The 20,754-nt window shown below is 37.3% G+C and overlaps 1 protein-coding gene across 1 annotated transcript; it reads right to left on the bottom strand.

Annotated features, from left to right (window-relative positions):
* Positions 1-211: 211 nt before the first annotated feature.
* On the bottom strand, positions 212-20,229 carry LOC144957681 (solute carrier family 52, riboflavin transporter, member 3-B-like). Its single transcript, XM_078889031.1, has 9 exons — positions 20,117-20,229; positions 15,442-15,676; positions 12,285-12,451; positions 11,442-11,621; positions 9,456-9,514; positions 8,743-8,953; positions 6,987-7,446; positions 3,719-3,898; positions 212-3,320 (listed from the first exon to the last, which is right to left on the bottom strand). The coding sequence occupies exons 2-9, from the start codon at positions 15,619-15,621 to the stop codon at positions 3,126-3,128; spliced, it is 1,632 nt and encodes a 543-aa protein (XP_078745157.1). The 5' UTR covers positions 15,622-15,676; positions 20,117-20,229; the 3' UTR covers positions 212-3,125.
* Between the last annotated feature and the right edge of the window lie 525 nt (positions 20,230-20,754).

The raw sequence follows: 20,754 nt of genomic DNA, 5'->3' as shown, positions 1-20,754 counted from the left end.
ATTAAATAAATGCACCAATAAATAAATAAATAAATAAATGCACCAATAAATAAATAAATAAATAAATGCACAAATAAATAAATAAATAAATGCACCAATAAATAAATAAATAAATAAATAAATACATAAATAAATAAATAAATAAATAAATCTCAAACAGGAAAGACAGATTATGAGGATCATGTTTAAAAAAGACGTGATGAAAATAGCCAATATCAACACAAAATCACAGATGGTTATCACATAAGACTAGCAAGATAAGTTTTTAACTCACTCAACCCTAACACCGACTATATCCGTAGTTTACCCGGGTTACTTTTACCCCATGCCTATTTATTACATTTTTATGAGACAAATTATAGGCGTAGTGTCAAAGCTAATGTTTTATAGTTTTTGCATGTTAATGTACATGCTCATTTTCAATACATTTCAAATTTTGAAAAGTAGCAAAAATCTCTAGGATCGAGTGAGTTAAGAGTGTTTAGAAATATATATTTAAGCTGCAAGAGTAATTATCATCATTATTCCCTCTCCCTCTCTCTAAATAGTACCGCGTAATGATATCAAAGTTACAATAAGAATTTCACCGTTTCATATTTTTGACCAGTTTAATTATAATTTGATTTTATAGCGTCTGGTCCATTCCGTCTTAATATCGTTTTGAGAGGAGGGGTCACAAACGTCTTTTACTCAGAGATGACGAAATCAGAATCGATTTAGGTCTAGGGGTAGTTAGAATAAAAGATATATTACACTCTTACGTTTTGGGATTTGAACTTTGTTTCCTACGCGCACTCGTAAGCCCGTGCAACGGTTGGAAACACGTCTGGAACTCAAAAAAACAAAGAGTGTAAGAATCGTATATTATTATATCATAAAATGTATTATATATCCTACATGTACATAAGAATCATGAACAAAAATGAAAATAACAGCTTCATACCCCCCCCCCCCCCGCCAAAAAAAAAAAAACAACAAAAAACAAACAAAAAACAGTAAATATTTTTTTAAAAGAACAAAATTCCAAGAACGGTACGTTTCGGGCTCAAAAATCTTCTTCAGCTGTTTACAATGCACAGCTTCCAGCAGCTTAGTAAGTAGTCCTTCAGAGCCAATCGGATCATGGAACCCGCGACCTTTTGTTTGTTTTTGTTTTTAAGGGTTTTACGACGCTTGCAACACATTTAGGTCATATCAGCGCCAGTAAAAAGGAAGAAAATGGGATAGTAAAAAGTTCTAGAATTACAATTAAAGCATCCAAGAAAAAGTAAGACATAGGGGAATTGGTTCAAATAGGAAACAGATGTAGATTCCAAGAGCACACCATCAAAGTACTTAGTTTGAGATCCCCTAAAGGTCTCGTCCAGACACAAGCACAGGTCCCAACTAAGAGGAATACACTCAAATGTTTACCAATCATATAATATAATATGTAAATTAAACATAATACAATGCATAACAGAGAGATGATTTACAAGGAAAAAAACATCATCTCCCAAAACTATAACAATACATTCGACTGTTTCCCTCCCAGCAAAGGAACCCCGGCAAGGATCAGGACAAACTAAGGAATCTCATTCCAAGACAATGACAGGAAACAATTGGAAAACGGGTGTGGGGGAATAGAAGACACAGTATGTACCTCCCTGCCCACTATGGGAGGTCAGGATCCCCACCCAGAACCCGCGACCTTACTGGTACGACAACTCCGCCTGGTCGGGGAGAGCGTGACTCTACCGTATGAGCAATCCACGATTTAATGAGTTTCAAAATTTTAGTGATGCCATAAACTAAATGATGAACTGTGTGTGCAGCTATGTGGTCAAGTGGTATGACACTCGCTTTCGGATCGGAAGGTCCTGGGTCCGAGCCTCTCTGGGCGCATAGCTGACTCCTTTGAAAAATCTCTTTACTCACATTCTCTCTCAGGTGTAAAATTATGAGTACCTGGCCATAAACAACGTTGACTCTGTCCGAAAAAAACAATGTAATATCGCCTAACAGGCATCATGTCTCGTCCTACACGTTATATCTTGGTGTTGGCTGGGGACTCATTGAGAAGCACCTTTAACACGTTAAGTGGATATTGCGCATAATATAAAAAAATTAAATTTGTTTTTCATTGAATCGTAACACATGTCACGTTTTTGTCCGTTGGTTGCAAGGGGAGGGAGGGTTAAGTAAAAGTCGCCTTTCATAGTGTTGGCTTTAATACGTGTTCCACTGTAGCTGAATAGGATAGAAAAGTCGTGACGTCACACCTTCTACTCCTTCGGCGGTTCAAAACTCATTGGTAGTGTATATTTAACCATTCCTCGGGAGGATAAATAATGAAAAGGTTGCATATTGAATTATAAGGCGGTATGACTATTTCAGTGACAGAGTGTATAGAGGCAGATTCTAAGGATTACGGGACGAAAAAGAGCGAAGTTGGGTGATTTTATCAACGAGTTGCATATGTTACAGTGAATGATATAATCAGTCGGATGGTGAAAAAGTTTGAACGGAGATATTGCCAAGTTTAGTTAGAAAGTCCATTTTTATCAAAAATAAGTTCCTGTCATAAATGATGAAACCAACCCTTTTTTGTACATCTTCGGGAAATATCTAAGCTTAATTTCTTTTCTAAATATTTTTTACAGCTAGTCAAGTTGAAAAAGTATGAAATTTGAGAAAACTTGTTCCATACCTTCCCCATACATCTGACCATAACTTCATGAAAAATCACCCGATTTACTTCAAATAAAGATTGAAAAAAAATGCAAATCCAAAATGTTCACCTTCCGACTGATTATGTCATGCACTGACACACATATTTAGACTAGAGTATAAGATGCCATCACTCTGAAACCAGTAGATGAATTACACAAGATTTGTATCCAGTCCTCCGGATGAGTGGTTTTACACTTCCATTGGGATAGGAACCAGTTTTTTGTTTGTTTTGGATATCATGCTATTCTTCCCTATTTACGTCACTCAGCTCTTTGTTATCGTTTTAACCAGCCATTTTACGCAGCGTACGAAGAGTGGTTATACACTTCCAATGAGATTGGAACCAGTTTTTTGACATCACACTTTTTTCCCCTATTAAATCCCAGATAGAATCACGTGTCATCATAATCCTTTCAACACCACGGTTCGTCCTTGAACAAATCCAGTTGGTTGATCATGACGTAAGCAAGAATTGCACCAATCAACGCTCCAAGTTGGGTGGAGCCTCCGGTCCATATAAGGGATTTCCGGCCTTGATTGCGCATGACACTGGCGATGGACACTTTGGAATATACCATCAGGGCTGTACACATGACCCATGCTGCAATCTGTCAGGGTATAAGGACGGAAGGGTGGGGGGGGGGGGAGTTGTATTATGATGATCGTAATTATAATATTATTAACAGTAATAATAATAATGATGGATAGATGGATGAATGGATGGATGATGATGAGATGAGATGAGATGATGATGAGATGATGAGATGATGATGATGATGATGATGATGATGATGATGATGATGATGATGATGATGATGATGATGAGATGATGATGATGATGATATGATGATGATGAGATGATGATGATGATGATGATGAGATGATGATGAGATGATGATGATAAGATGATGATGATGATGATGATGATGATGATAATGACGATGATGATGACGATGACGATGACGACGATGACGATGATGATCAAAATAATAATTTCACCACTAACCACCAGGACTCCTCCCATCGTTTCATTGACCAGGAACGGATTTGGACTCATTGCAGCCACGGTGATGATGTAGGCAGCGAATAGCGTCCCTAACAACGTCAGACCGGAAATGACCTTCGTCCTTTGTGCTGTGACGAACAAGGTGACCCCGCATGCCAGCGGATCAACGATATTTTCAGCCTGAAATACATAAACAAATAGATAAATAAATAAATAATGCGAATAAGCAAATACATTTTTAAAAAGTAAATAAATAAATAAAGTAATAAATAAATAGATAAATAAATAATTTAAATAAGTGATTCATTTTGTTCATCCTTATGGAAAATGAACATTGAGCATCAGTCACCATTTTAACACAGATGATTTGAAAAAAAATGCATTGCGTCGTCCGGTTTTGTGATGCGTTTCCTTTAAAATATTGTGAGAAATACTCACTTTATGGGCCTGACCTGTTTGTGTTTTTGACATGTACTAAGGTTATCTCAGGCCTTTTCATACAGGAAATAAATAGTCAATGGTATGAAACGGGGTAAATGACAGGAAAGATTCTGATTGGTTAATGCTTAGTAATAATAATTTTAAAAAATTGAGCTTTATATAGCGCAATATTAACTAAATGTGCTCAAAGCGCTTTACAAGGGGTCCCTGGTCAACAGCAACATTTAACATGTAGGACGGGACATGCCGCCTGTTCGGCGATATTACAATTTTTCGGACAAAGACAACGCCGTTAACGGTCAGGTACTCATTTTACACCTGATTACGGTGAGTGAAAGTGAGTAAAGAGCCTTTTCCAAGGACTCAACTATGCGCGAGGCTCGAACCCAGGACCTTCCGATCCGAAAGCGAGTGTCATACCACAAGACCACATAGCCGCACAACGGGCGAACTATCAATTTCTCAATGACTCAATAATACTGAATTGGGGCAGCGTGGCTCAGCGGTATGGTATGGTCTTTTGCTTTGTGCCCGAAAGGTACCGAGTTCGACTACCCGCGGCGCTATGTAGCCTTGAGCAAGTCACCAAGCCTTTGCTCACTTTGCGGTGCTGCACTGCACTGCGGCTAACGCCTGGGTTATTCCAGTCTCCCCTTGGAATAGAATTTTCCCATTGGGATGAATAAAGGCAATTATTATTATTATTATTATTATTATTATTATTATTATTATTATTATTATTATTATTATTATTATTATTATTATTATTATATTATTTTACTATCATTATCATTTTTACTATCATTATCATTTTTACTATCATTATTATTATTACTATCATTATTATTATTACTATCATTATTATTATTAATATCATTATTATTATTACTATCACTATTATAATATTATTATTATTATTATTATAATATTATTATTATTATTATTATTATTATTATTATTATTATTATTATTATTATTATTATTATTATTATTATTATTATATTATTATTATATTATTATTATTGATTGGTTTAGGTCATATTTGTTTAATCGTAAACAGATTATTACGGTGGATGAATATAGATCGGAGGAAATCTTTCTTGATTGTGGGGTTCCCCAGGGTTCAGTACTTGGACCCGTTCTTTTTGTTTTGTACGTTGGCCCTCTGTCTAAAATCATCAGAAGTTTTGGTCTGTCTTACCATCAATACGCTGATGATACGCAATTGTACTGCGTTTCCAATACGAGAAATTTACAAGAAGTATCAGCCAATAGTAAGAATTGTATCCAAAGTGTTAAGAAATGGATGAATGAGAACAGACTGAAACTGAATGATGATAAGACGGAGGTGCTGTATGTGGGGAACAGGAAGTGGAAAAGTGAAACAGATTTGAAGTTGGGGGATGCCTCTATTCAAATTGTTGACAAAGTGAAAAACCTTGGCACATTCTTAGACTCTGGACTGTCGATGGAGCATCAGGTTAATAATTTGGTTAGATCTCTCTTTTTCCAACTAAAAAAGATTGCTTCCATTAGACGGTTCATATCTGAGGATGTGACCAAGCACCTGGTTGTGTCCCTCGTACTATCGAAATTGGATTATTGTAATGCTCTGTTGTTTGGCGTTTCGCAATACAATCTGAAACGTCTTCAGATTGTCCAAAACAGCGCTGCCAGACTAGTATTCATGAAGCGTAGGTGCGACTCTGCCGGACCTCTACTTCATGACCTGCATTGGCTGCCTGTTGGGAAAAGAATTAAATTCAAAGCTTGTGTTTTAGTGTATCGTTGTCTTGAAGGTACTGCCCCTTCCTACCTTTCAGAACTAATTGAAAGATATTCAAAACCCCGCCCCTTACGTTCGGCCAGTGATTCCACAAAACTAGTTGTCCCTCGAATTCGGAAAAATGCTGGAATGAGATCCTTTTCTCATTTCGGACCCTCTATTTGGAACGCCTTACCGCAGAGCATTCGTGAAAAAGAATCTTTGTCTATTTTTAAACGTTCGCTTAAAACATGTTTGTTTCGATTTTAGTAGATGGTATGAGAAGCAAGATAGGTTTGGTTTGTGTTGTGTGTTGTGTTGTGTGTGTGTGTATGTGTGTGTGTGTGTGTGCTTGTGTGTGAATGAGTATGTTTCAGCCAAAGTAATTTGTAATTTAAGCGCTTAGAGTCTGGTGTCTCGGAGTTATAGCGCTATATAAGTTTTCAGCATTATTATTATTATTATTATTATTACTGCCCCTTCCTACCTTTTGGAACTAATTGAAAGATATTCAAAACCCCGCCCCTTACGTTCGGCCAGTGATTCCACACAAAACTAGTTGCTCCTCGAATTCGGAAAAATGCTGGAATGAGATCCTTTTCTCATTTCGGACCCTCTATTTGGAACGCCTTACCTCAGAGCATTCGTGAAAAAGAATCTTTGTCTATTTTTAAACGTTCGCTTAAAACATATCTGTTTCGATTTTAGTAGATGTTATGAGAAGCAAGATAGGTTTGATTTGTGTTGTGTGTTGTGTGTGTGTGTGTGTGTGTGTGTGTGTGTGTGCTTGTGTGTGTAAGTGATTATGTTTCAGCCAAAGTAATTTGTAATTTAAGCGCTTAGAGTCTGGTGTCTCGGAGTTATAGCGCTATATAAGTTTTCAGCATTATTATTATTATTATTATTATTATTACTATCATTATTACTATCATTATTACTATCATTATTACTATCATTATTATTATTATTATTATTATTATTATTATTATTATTATTATTATTATTATTATTATTATTATCATCATCATCATCATTACGAGACGGGTTGACAAGAGAAATTACCTTTGTAACTCCGTTGTAAATGGACAGACCATAAGGCAGACTTGAATAGACCTGGATGGCCAGCACGTAACTGGTCTGAAGAACGTTAATCCAGATCAACAAACCCAGCAAGTACCAGGACTCCCATTTTTTCATCGGTTCCTTCCCTTGTTCTTCTTCGTCTTCTTCTTCGTCTTCTATCTCCTTTGATTTACCACCGTTCGTAGTTTCAGTTTCTGACCTATCCAAGAGTCGTTGTTCGGTTTCCGGTGATTCTCGAGTCTGACCTTGAACTTTGACCCTAGAAGAAAACGTAACATCCGGTACGAGTGGTTGTCCTTCGTTGTTATCTGTAATATTATTTTGGACGTGATTTTGCACGTTTGAAGCATCGGTTTGCTCCCTTGTTTGGTTGTCTTTCGTAGTGACGTCATCAAAGAGTTGTGATTCCTCATCAGACACTGCTTTCTTTTTATCATGTCTGGAAAAATAAGAATATTGCGGATATGTGGTCTAGTGCTATGACACTCGCTTTCGGATCGGAAGGTCCTGGGTTTGAGCCTCGCTCGGCGCATAGTTGAGTCCTTGGAAAAGGCTCTTTACTCACATTTTCTCCTACCGTACTCAGGTGTAAAATGAGTACCTGGCCGTTAGCAGCGTTGTCTGTCCGAAAAAAATGTAATATCGCCTAACAGGCGTCATATTTCCGAACTACATGTTAAGTGTTGCTGTTGGTCAGGGACCCCTTGTAAAGCGCTTTGATCACGTTTAGTGGATATTGCGCTATATAAAAGCAAGTTATTTGGGGGGTTTTTTAAGAAATATTAAACTATATTATCCATCCATGGGGGGGGGGGGGGGGGGGGTCCCGATAGCTCAGTTGGTAGAGCACTCGCTTCACAATCAAAGGGACCGAAATCCATCCCAATTAAATTCGAGATTATTTTCTGAACCTCTCCCCAATCACACTGTCCACCCAATCGTGATTGGGTAGCTGGGTTTGATGGATCTGGCAGAAAGTAATATCCGATAGACTAAAAAAAAACTAGAAAAAAAAATTGAGCTTTTACCTAGTGCAATATCCACTAAAAGTGTTCAACGCTCTTTACAAAGGGTCCTTAGCCAACAGCAACACTTAACATGTAAAACGAGACATGACGCGTATTTGACGATATTACAATTTTTTTTCGGACAGAGATAACGCTGTTAATGGCCAGGTATTCATTTTCTACCCGAGTACAGTGAGAGAATATGGGTAAAGAGTTGATTTTTTTTCCCAAGGACTTAACCATGTGCCGTCGAGGATCGAACCCAGGACCTTCCGACCCGAAAGCGAGTGTCATACCACAAGACCAGATAGCCGAACTACGTAATCCATTCCTTGTTATCAGTCAAATTTTTTATTTTGATTTTACTTTATTGACTAATGAAAATGTTGCTGCTCGAAGCTCGAAAAAATAAATAATAATGTGAAATTGATTGTAAGCTTCAATTTAATTACAAAAACAGATCAAATAAACGTTTCGGGTTTCCCCTTTATCAACAAAACAGAATGAATGAAATAATGTGGTAGTTGCGTTGTTAAGATGAATCATTCACAGTCACAGAGAGGGACAGAGAGACAGAGAGAGAGAGACAGAGAGAGATAGAGAGAGACAGAGAGAGAGATAGAGAGAGACAGAGAGAGAGACACAGAGAGATAGAGAGAGACAGAGAGAGACAGAGAGAGAGAGAGATAAAGAGAGAGAAAGAGAAAGATAGAGAGAGGTTTTTTTACCCGTCTTTCTTTGAAGCCATGAGTTGACAATTATCCTCTTGATCCACATTCACATGTTCGGTCCTACAATAAGGATGACGCACCAGTAACACCAGGGCTGTGAGAGACGCTAGCCCCATAGCAAAGAGAATCATGAAGAATGCTTGGACACTAATACGTGGATCCGTGTTCACAGCAACCACCGTCGTCGTTGTCGTCGCGTTTAGCTTTTCTGTTGTCATGTGAGAAATTATTGAATTAGATACAAAGCAATGTTTTTTTGTTGTTTTTCAAAGTTGAAATGAAATCATCATCATCATCATCATCATCATCATCATCATCATCATCATCATCATCATCATCATCATCATCATCATTTTTATGTCTAGTGTGCCATTTCGCAAAATTTTCTTCTTACTGCACAGTACATGGGATACAACTCAGTAATAAACTATGATCGTAACACTTTTACATGAGTTGTGTCCCTTGAATTTGCTGGATTTTTTTTTTGTTTTGTTGTTGTTGTTGTTGTTGTTGTTGTTGTTGTTTTGTTTTTTTCTAACTTTTAAAATTAAAAGAAATATCTATATACCGTCAGAAATATAAAAACAAACAACAAAATGAGTGTTTATACAGCAATAGATAACACACTGTTTTGGTCTTTGATATTAGGTGTAACCATCTTGTTTTTAGAACAAAATTGAAATCAACAAGGGAAACAACTGGATATTTACCATTCAGATTACCAATAAAGTCGTCTCCCTTGACAATGTCGCTGTGGTTTGTCACACATCTGATGATATGAATTTACAACATGAATTAACTCCCTCAACCCTAACACCGACTATATCCGTAGTATACCCGGGGTTACTTTTATCCCATGCCTATTTATTACATTTTTCTGAGACATCTTATAGGCGTAGTATTAATATCAAAGCTATAAGCTATTTTTTTGTTTGTTTTTTTTTACATGTTAGTGGTAGTTGAATAAAACTATCTATGTACATGCTCATGTTTAATACATATTTTTCAAATTGTAAAAAGAAGCAAAAATCTCTAGGATTGAGTGAGTTAAGAAAAATTGATGCTTTTTCTTTCTTAAGGTACAAAGAAAGACGTGAGTGAAAAAAATAAATTTAACACTTCTGCCACGACATCATAAGACATCGTCGCCTAGGCATTCCACGAAGATTTATTAAAGATAATCCATCAAACAAGATGTCTGATGTCAACAGGAATCACCCATATTATTGTCCAAGTGAACAAATTGGGGGGTTAATAATCTTGCCCAAGGAAGAAAAAAAACGAAAGTGCCTGAAGTGGGGCTCAAACCCGGAACTTTCCGAGTTTACAGTGCATGCCTTAACCACTCGGCCACTTAAGTGAGTGACATTTTAAATTGATTTAGAAATTAACTATTGTTACAGATACAGTGAATGACATTATCAGTCAAATGGTGAAAATATTTGAACTGAGTTTTTGCAAAGTTTAGGCAGAAGGTCAGTTTTTATCAAAAATGAGTTCTTGTCATAAATGATTAAATCAACCTTTTTTGTACATCTTCGGGAAATATCAAAGCTTAATTTCACTTCTAAATATTTTTTTTTACAGCTAGTTAAGTTGAAAAAGTATGAAATTTGATAAAAGTTGCTGGCTACCTTTCCCATACATCTGATTGCAACTTCATGAAAAATCACTCGATTTACTTCAAGTAAAGATTAAAATGCTCTGGGGAGCACATTCTGTCAGAAAATGCAAATCCAAAATTTTCACCTTCCGACTGATTATGCCCTTTTGTCTACCCAGCAGTGAATGGGTATTTGGGTCTAGTCGATCTGGCGGAAAGTACTTTGCTATAGATTCGAGTCCTATCCAAAGAGTACCATGCAATTGATATTGTATATTTAAAACTATAGTATTACTATATACCGGGATAAGCTCCACATCCCTGATGACTCATCGGGACCCCCAATTCATTCTTTACCATCGAGAATGAATACTAACCACAACACACATAATTAGCGGGCAGCATGGCTCAGCATTGTACGGTCTTTGCTTCGTACCCGAAAGCTACTGAGTTTGATCACCCGTCGCTGCGCTGTGTGGCATTGAGCAAGTCACCTCGTCCTCGCTCAAGTTGCGGCGCTGCACTGCGGCTGACGCCTAGGTTATTCCAGTCTTCCCTTGGAATAGATCCCAGAGATAAAAATTTTCCTCTATAGGATGAATAAAGGGAATTTTATTTATCTTATTATGTATATTTATTTATAATATCTGTCGCTAGAAATTCCAATTCCCGATTCGACTTCATTCCGATATGACACCGCTTCGATACGGTGGGATAACATTGGGGTGGGGCTGAATTTTTATGTTTGTTTTATTGGGTTTTTTAAGAGACAGAATTGCACAACATCAAAGTTCAACAGGAGTCAACAGTCTCACAGCTCGTGATGGGCACCAGGTTTCGGGGAGTTTATTTTTATATCTGCCATCGTTATCCATGGACTCGAGGCACCTAACCCGGGAATCACACCGACGCCAGAGACAGAAATAGTGCGGTGATGGGTGAATCACCAGACAGAAAGACGAGACATCGGGGATGGCGAGATAGAAGGGGGAGGGGGGGGGGGAGAACAGAAGATGAGGGGGATAGAGGAAGAGGGGAAGGGGATGGACCATCCATTGAAGATCGGACCTCGGTGAATCACATTCATTTTTACCTGACGTCACCGGCACCCTGACCAATAGCGACGATGGCAGGGAAAAGCCCGCTTAAGCCTTGGCCAATGAAAATGCTTGAAATATATCTGGCCTTGAGATGGGACATGAAGGCCAAATAAGACATCGATGACGTAGCAGCAAAGATGGCCTGGCAACACGTCAATGCTAGAACGGCCACGCTGAAAAACAAAACAAGCAAAAACAAAACATGACTGCCGGGAACGGGAGGTTTGGAGAAGTACTTGCTATAAAACATGTTTAGTCGTACAAGTTAAGCGTTGCTGTTGGCTTATGACCTCTATTAAAGCGCTTTATATTATGCCCTTCCGCCACAACATCATTAGATATCGTCGCTTAGGCATTCCACGAAGGAATATAGATAATTCACCAAACAATGTGTCTGATGTCAACAGGAGTTGCCCATATTGTCCAAGTGAGCAAATTGGGGGGTAAAAAATCTTTCTCAAGGAAAAAAACGAAAGTGCCTGAAGCGGGGCTAGAACCCAGGACCTCTGGGTCACAGTGCAATGCATTTACCACTCGGCCAATCGTCATCATCATCATATCATCATCATCATCATCACAATCATCACCATCACCACCATCATCACCATCACCACCATCACCACCACCACCACCACCACCATCACCACCACTACCATCACCATCACCACCACCACCACCATCATCATCATCATCATCATCATCATCACCACGACCACCACCAACATCATCATCATCATCATCATCATCATCATCATCATCATCATCATCATCATCATATTATCATGTAAAAATCTCAAATCTCATCATTGACATCATCTACGACCCGATGTCCATACCTAAAACTGACCCCACCAATGACCGCTGTCTCCTTCCACAGGAAACCATAGAGGGCAGCACACACGGACAGTGCGATGACCACAATGATGGACACGGGCGTCTCCAGCTTGGTCTTTGGGAACAACCAGGTCAGGAATACGAACGTCAAGGGACCCAAATTTCCAAACTGGGTGGACAGAAATTGGAGCAGTTGAAAGAATGGACAAAAATCAATATAATAATAATAATAATAATAATAATAATAATAATAATAATAATAATAATAATAATAATAATAATAATAATAATAATAAATAATAATAATAATAATAATAATAATAATAATAACAATAATAATAATAATAATAATAATAATAATAATAATAAATAATAATAATAATAATATATAATAATAATAATAATAATAATAATGATAATAATAATGATAATGATAATGAATAAAATAATAATAATAATAATAATAATAATAATAATATAATAATAATAATAATAATAATAATAATAATAATAATAATAATAATAATAATAAATAATAATATAATAATAATAATAATAATAATAATAATAATAATAATAATAATAATAATAATAATAATAATAATAATAATTAATAATAATAAATAATAATAATAATAATAATAATAATAATAATAATAATAATAATAATAATAAATAATAATATAATAATAATAATAATAAAAACAATAATGATAATAATAATAATAATAAAAATAATAATGATAATAATAATATAAACTTTACTCATCCAAAGAATTAAATGGAAATTCGATTACAGACGTGGCATGCATTAAAATGTATAAACACCAAGTTGAGAATCTATGGCGACAATGTATACATATATATTATATATGCAATTGCACAAAAATGTAAAAAATATACAACCCAAAACCAATAGCGACACTGTATATATTAATTTGATTAATGGAGATAGACCTTGAAAACAACAACAACAACAACAAACAAATAACAAAATAACAAACACTCGTCCAGCGGTTGGGAACACGTCCGGAATACGATTCAATAGTCTGATGTCACGTCCGCCCAGCAACGAACAGCTTAGTTCTAAACAAAGAAAATCGGTACTTTTTATTCTTAATGCTGGCTAGAACTTTTTCACAAGTCATGTGATCAGAATGTATAAAAGTCAAAACATGATCAGATTTATAATGCTTTCTTCTCTGAATACACTTTTATGCTCGTCGGAGAAGTATTTCATAAGGGCGTCCGCCATTGTTCCGATAGTTTAGAACCAGTTACTAAGTTACACTGCGTCATTACGAGGGAAGTGACGTCATGATTGTTGAAGCCTATTCCAAAAAGTTTATTATTTCACCCCTCTCATTGGAAAGAAAACCCTATCCTTTCTTAGTACATACATATCTAACGTTGAAGAATGCTTTGAACGCGTTGAATAAAAAAAAATTGTGCTCATGAACACAAGTGATCCCATTGGTTGAACTGTTGAATACAACTCACGATTTGTTTTCTTTTGTAGGCCACAGACTTGTCTTTTGACGTCCTTTGTTGGTCAATGCGTAGCCATCGTTAAAAAATACGTCAAAATGCCAGTCTTTGGCCACAAAAGAAAACAAATCGTGAGTTGTATTAAATAGTTCAATCTATGGTACCACTTGTTTCCATGAGCACTACCAAGGACAACTCACTAGATAGTGCAAAAACCAATTAATGACGTCAAAATGCTAGTCTTTTTGGGTTTCAGTGTCGGGCTATAACTTTACGATGGCTACGGCCTGACACTGACAAAAAAATGACGTCAAAAGACAAGCCTAAGGTCGCAAAAGAAAACAAATCGTGAGTTGTATTCAATAATTCAACCAATGAAATCACTTGTTTCCTTGAGCTCTACTAACGACAACTCACTAGACGCTGCACAAAACTAAAAAATGACGACAAATTATAAGTCCTTGAGGGTTCTATTGTCAGGCTATAAGTCAACGAAGGCTACGCTAGAACCTATTAAGTGGTATATCTGAGCAATCGTCTCAAAACGGTATTATGTCGGAACGAACCAAATGCTTAAAAGCCGAATTAACTGTTAAACTGGTCAAATATATATATTGTTGGCATTAGCATCCTAAAATATGGAATCCATTCTCCTCAATAAAACATACAAACTCAACACAAGTCTGATATTTCTGGCTATAAATTCAATTTTCAACACATTAACCATACAGATTTAATACCGTTTTGAGGCGAAGGGTCACATATTTGATAATAAGTACACGTTTAGAGACAATTGAGTCACACACGCACACACGTCATACACACACACACACGTCATACACACACACACACGGCATACACATACACACACACACGTCATACACATACACACACACGTCATACACACACACGTCATACACATACACACACACGTCATACACACACACACGTCATACACACACACACGTCATACACACACACACGTCATACACATACACACACACACACGTCATACACATACACACACACGTCATACACATACACACACACGTCATACACATACACACACACACGTCATACACACACACACACGTCATACACATACACACACGTCATACACACACACGTCACACATACACACACACGTCATACACACACACGTCATACACACACACGTCATACACACACACGTCATACACACACACACGTCATACACACACACACGTCATACACATACACACACACGTCATACACACACACGTCATACACACACACACGTCATACACACACACACACACACGTCATACACATACACACACATACGTCATACACATACACACACACACGTCATACACATACACACACACGTCATACACATACACACACACACGTCATACACACACACACACACGTCATACACATACACACACACACGTCATACACACACACGTCACACATACACACACACGTCATACACACACACGTCATACACACACACGTCATACACACACACACGTCATACACATACACACACACGTCATACACATACACACACACACGTCATACACATACACACACACATCACACACACACACACGTCATACACACACACACGTCACACACACACGTCATACACACACACACACGTCCACACACACACACACAAATTACCTGGGATATGATAGTGAGGTAGGAAGGAAGCGTCCAACCCTCTGGAAGATAAGCCACCAGGATGGGCAACTCCACCCACAGACCGTTCATGATGGACCATGACGTCACCCCGACCATCACCACCAAGACATGAACCAACACTTTGGCCTTCTCTCCGTCTTCCTTCTTCACGTCCTCCATCTTGGTTTTGGGTTCTATGTCAAAATGGCGATTTACTAAAGGGACGGAGGGGGAACTGAAATAGAGAATGAAAAGTGAAGTAACATTGGATAATAGAATTTTTGTAAAGCGGTTCCCTGATCATGTTTGTTTTGTTTTTAACGGTTTTACGGCGCTTGCAACACATTAAGGTCACATCAGCGCCAGTAAAAAGGAAGAAAATGGGATAGTTAAAAGTTCTAGAATTACAAATAAAGCACAAAAGAAAAGGTAAAACAAAGGGGAACTGGTTCAAATAGGGAATAGATGTAGATTACAAGAGCACACCGTCAAAGTACTTAGTTTGAGATCACCTAAAAATCTCATCCAGACACAAGCACAGGTCCCAACTAAGAGGAATACACTCAAATGTTTACCAATCATATAATATAATATGTAAACTAAACATAATACAATGGATAACAGAGAGACGATTTACAAGGGAAAAAAAATATCATCTTCCAAAACTATAACTAAACATTCGACTGTTTCCCTCCCAGCCAAGGATCTCCGGCAAGGATCAGGACAAAACTAAGTAATCTCATTCCAAGACAACGACAGGAAAAAAATTGGAAAACGGGTATTGGGGGATAGAAGACACAGCATGTACCTCCCTGCCCACTATGGGAGGTCAGGATCCCCATCCAGTCCCTGATCATGACGTCACACCTAACATCACAACCAACAGTCTTTCAGAGCCATTGGGCCCATGAAGCCGGAGTTTATCCCGGTTTCTATAGCGTAAAACAGACAATAGCAATTGCTTGCTATCTTTTGGATAGGACGTTAGTCTATCGCAAAGTACTTTCCGCCAAATCTAACAGACTCGACTACTCATTCACTCCTGGTCAGAAGAAAAAAAATTCGACTGCACCCGCGATTGATCTCGGTCCTTTTGTGTGTGAAGCGAGTGCTCTACCAACTGAGCTATCGGGACCCCACAACGGACACGTGGACCAACACTTTATCATTTTCTCCGTCTTCCTTGCGGCTATGTAGTCTAGTAGTATGACACTCGCTTTCGGATAGCAGGAAGATCCTGGGTTCGAGCCTCGCTCGGCGCATACTTGAGTCCTTGAAAAAGGGCTCTTTACTCACATTCTCTCACCGTACTCAGGTGTAAAATGAGTACCTGGCCGTTAACAGCGTTATCTCTGTCGGAAAAAAAATGTAATATCGCCTAACAGGCTTCATGTCTTGTTCTACATGTTACGTGTTGTTGTTGGTCAGGGACCCCTTGTAAAGCGCTTTGAACACGTTTAGTGGATATTGCGCTATATAAAAGCTCAAGTTTGTTTGTTTTTTTTTTTTTGTTTGTTTTTTTTCCAAAGCAGATAAATCAGCTGTTTGATGTTATCGCTGACATCCACCATATGTGATGTGACCCACCGTTTCAAGGCGGTATTATGTCGGGATCCACTCGGTGAGGGAAATTGAATTTATAGCCACCAATATCAAACTTGGGTTTAATTTCTCTACGTCATGCTGGAGTATAAATACTATTTTTTGCTTTACAAAAGCTTCTAAGGTCCAATTTCTCATCATTCTATCTCTAAATTCACTTTCTGGGGTCTGAATCATCCCGACATAATACCGTTTTGAGACGGAGGGTCACATATAAATATATCTACCATAAGTCTCAACGACCTGTAATGTTATGGCCATTCTTATCATCATGTCAACAACGTACTCGGGGAAGAAAAAAAAAATAGTATTTAACATTTTAGCCAGAAAACTCGCCCTTCGTAATAGTATATATCGATCGATGTTAATGACTATCATCTTGTCCAAAACCTCTCTAACCTGGGACTTCGCAAGAGGGTTGTTTTTTGTTTTTTTTTCCTTTTTTGGGGGGGGGGGGGGGGGGGTTGGTGTTTTTTTGTTTTTTTTTTTTTTTTTGGGGGGGGGGGTTGGTGTTTTTTTTTGTTTTTTTTTTTGTTTGGCGTTTTGTTTTGTTTTTGTTTTTTGTTTTTTGCAAGATGGGGGTCATTTTAATCGATTATCGATATTATTTGAAGGACGAATTTTTCTGGCCAAAATATATTTTAACTATCAACACGTGTTTGTTCGTGACCTTCGTAAAGTTATGGCCTGACACTGACCAAAAAATGACGTCAAAATGCCAGTCTGTTGCCACAAAAAGAAAACAAATCGTTGTATTCAATAGTTCAACCAATGAAAATAGCTACAACTCACTAGGCGTTGCAAAAACCAAATAATAACGTCAAACTGCCAGTCCTTTTGGATTTTAGTATCAGGCTATAGATAGTTTGGAGATGACGTCACTCAGGTCTTTGTTATTGTTTTTTTGCCATCCGCGATTATGAGTAATGCTCACTGAACTGTATTAACCTGACTATAAACGTTCATGGATACATACAGTTTTGTGTGTTGGTCTGTTATACTTCCGGGTGGCAATGTTATGAGCTTCTTAGCCAAGCGCATACTATCTATAACATAACGATGGCTACGGTTTGTTTCAGAATGCGGCCTATCAATCAGCTGTTTTATATTATTATCGCAGTCATCCCTAGATAACCATCATCATCACCTTATGTCTCAACAGCCTCTTATGGTCTCGTCATTGTTAGCAAGGTGTCAGAAGTGTAAAAAGACAGATTTTGGTGATAACAAATGACACAGATAAATATGGATAGTTCGAAGTTCTTTGTTATTGTTTTTTGCCATCCACGTTTATGAGTAATTCTCACTAAACTGTATTAACCAGACTATAAAAGTTCATGGTTACACAGAGTTTTGTGTGTTGGTCCGTTATACTTCCGGATGGCAATGTTGTGAACTCCTTGGCCAAGCGCATTCTATCTATAGATAGAACGAAGATGACGTCACTCTGGTCTTTGTTTTTGTTCTTTGCCATCCGCGTTTATGAGTAATTCTCACTAAACTGTATTAACCAGACTATAAACGTTCAAGGTTACACATAACTTTGTGTATTGGTCCGTCATATTTCCGGATGGTAACGGATTTGAGTTTCTTAGCCAAGCGCATACGATTTATTGATAGTATGCGCTTGGCTAAGAAGCTCACAACATTGTCATCCGGAAATATGACGGACCAACACACAAAACTATGTGTAACCTTGATCGTTTATAAAGATAGTATGCAGATGACGTCACTCAGGCCTTTGTTATTGTTTTTGCCATCCGCGTTTGTGAGTTGTTCTAACTAAACTGTATTAACCAGACTATAAAAGTTCATGGTTGCACAGAGTTTGTGTGTTGGTCCGTTATACTTCCGGATGGCAATGTTGTGAACTCCTTGGCCAAGCGCATTCTATCTATAGATAGTTCGAAGTTGACGTAACTCAGGTCTTTGTTATTGTTTTTTGCCATCCACGTTTATGAGTAATGCTCACTGAACTGTATTAACCAGACTATAAACGTTCATGGATACACATGGATGATCACTCCACCAGTTGTATCATGAAAATATTATGATGATATGAGAACAATGCGTACATTGTTTGTGAATGACTTCAAACACAATACACATACACCTACACATACACACACACATACATACACACACATACTCACACACATAAAAGCACACATATAAAGAGCGATATCATTTATATAGATAGTATGCGCTTGGCTAAGAAGCTCATAACATTGCCATCCGGAAGTATAACGGACGAACACACAAAACTGTGTGTATCCATGAACGTTTATAGTCGGGTTAATACAGTTTAGTGAGAATAACTCACAGTTGAGTGAGAATAACTCACAGTTCAGTGAGAATAACTCACAGTTCAGTGAGAATAACTCACAGTTCAGTGAGAATAACTCACAGTTCAGTGAGAATAACTCACAAACGCGGATGGCAAAATATAACAACAAAGGCTTGAGTGACGTCATCTTCGAACTATCTATAGAGCAATATCAATATCCATCTGTACTGCCATGTGATCCAGTGGTATGACACTCGTTTCCAGTTCGGATGATCCTGAGTTCGAGCCTCGCTCGGCGCATTGTTTAGTTTTGAGAAAGGCTCTTTACTCAAATTTTCTCACCGTACTCAGGTGTAGAATGAGTACCTGGCCGTTAACAGCGTTGTCTCTGTCAGATTTTTAAAAAAAACGTAAGATCACCTAATAGGCATCATGTCTCGTTCTACATGTACGTGTTGTTTTTGGTCAGAGACCTTTTGTAAAGCGCTTTGAACACGTTTAGTGGATATTGCGCTATTATTATTATTATTATTAATAATAATAATAATAATAATAATAATAATAATAATAATAATAATAATAATAATAATAATAATAATAATAATAATAAAATATACTTTATTCATCCAAAAAAAATGGAAATTCGTTTACAGGCGATTAAAGCTGATCAAAGCGCCTTGAGCACATTTGGTGGATATTGCGCTATATAAAAGCTTCAGTTTGAAAGTTTGAAACAAAAAAAAAAAAAAAAACCAACAAATTTAACACACAATCTATATCCCATACCTTTATTACGAATTCAAGTTCTTACAATTCCAAACGTGAAATCAACTCCCAGGACGAGAATCACGAATCGAGCTAGACTTAAATATGAAACTGCCTTATATAAAATTGAAACCGTGTCGGGTTGAACGAAAAGCGATAAAGCGTATTATAATAATGTGTCGTATTATGTATTGTATCGTGTAAATGGGACACGAAAGTTCGCTGGTTAAAACCATCCCGTTTTGGCGGAATTGCAATAAGATGATTTCAGATTATGTAACTATGAAAAAATTGATGTGTCATTCAGATAGAATCAAAAGCAGAAAAAAGTCACACACAAAAAAACAACAACAACAAAAATAAAATAAAAGGAAAATAAACCAACAACAACAAAAAACGAACGAAATTTTAAAAAAAACAGCCCCCCCCCTCACCCAAAAACAAAACTAAACAACAACAACAAAAAAAAAAAAACAACCAAAACAACAACAACAACAACAAACAAACAAAAAGAAAAAAACAACAACCCTAAAGACAAAAACAAAACAAAAGAAAAAAATCCCCAAACCCCAAAATGAACAGAATATGTTTTTCCCCATCTTCTGATCCCCAATTGAACAGTAACTATTGCTTGTCTTCTAGCGGAAATTGGGTAGTTT

Source organism: Berghia stephanieae, chromosome 12 (assembly GCF_034508935.2).
Source record: "Berghia stephanieae isolate SIO BIC M18660-M18661 chromosome 12, UCSD_Bste_1.3, whole genome shotgun sequence".
Classification (NCBI taxonomy): Eukaryota; Metazoa; Mollusca; class Gastropoda; order Nudibranchia; family Aeolidiidae; genus Berghia; species Berghia stephanieae.
The sequence above is the reverse complement of the archived record's forward strand: the minus strand, read 5'-3'. Positions and strand labels throughout refer to the sequence as shown.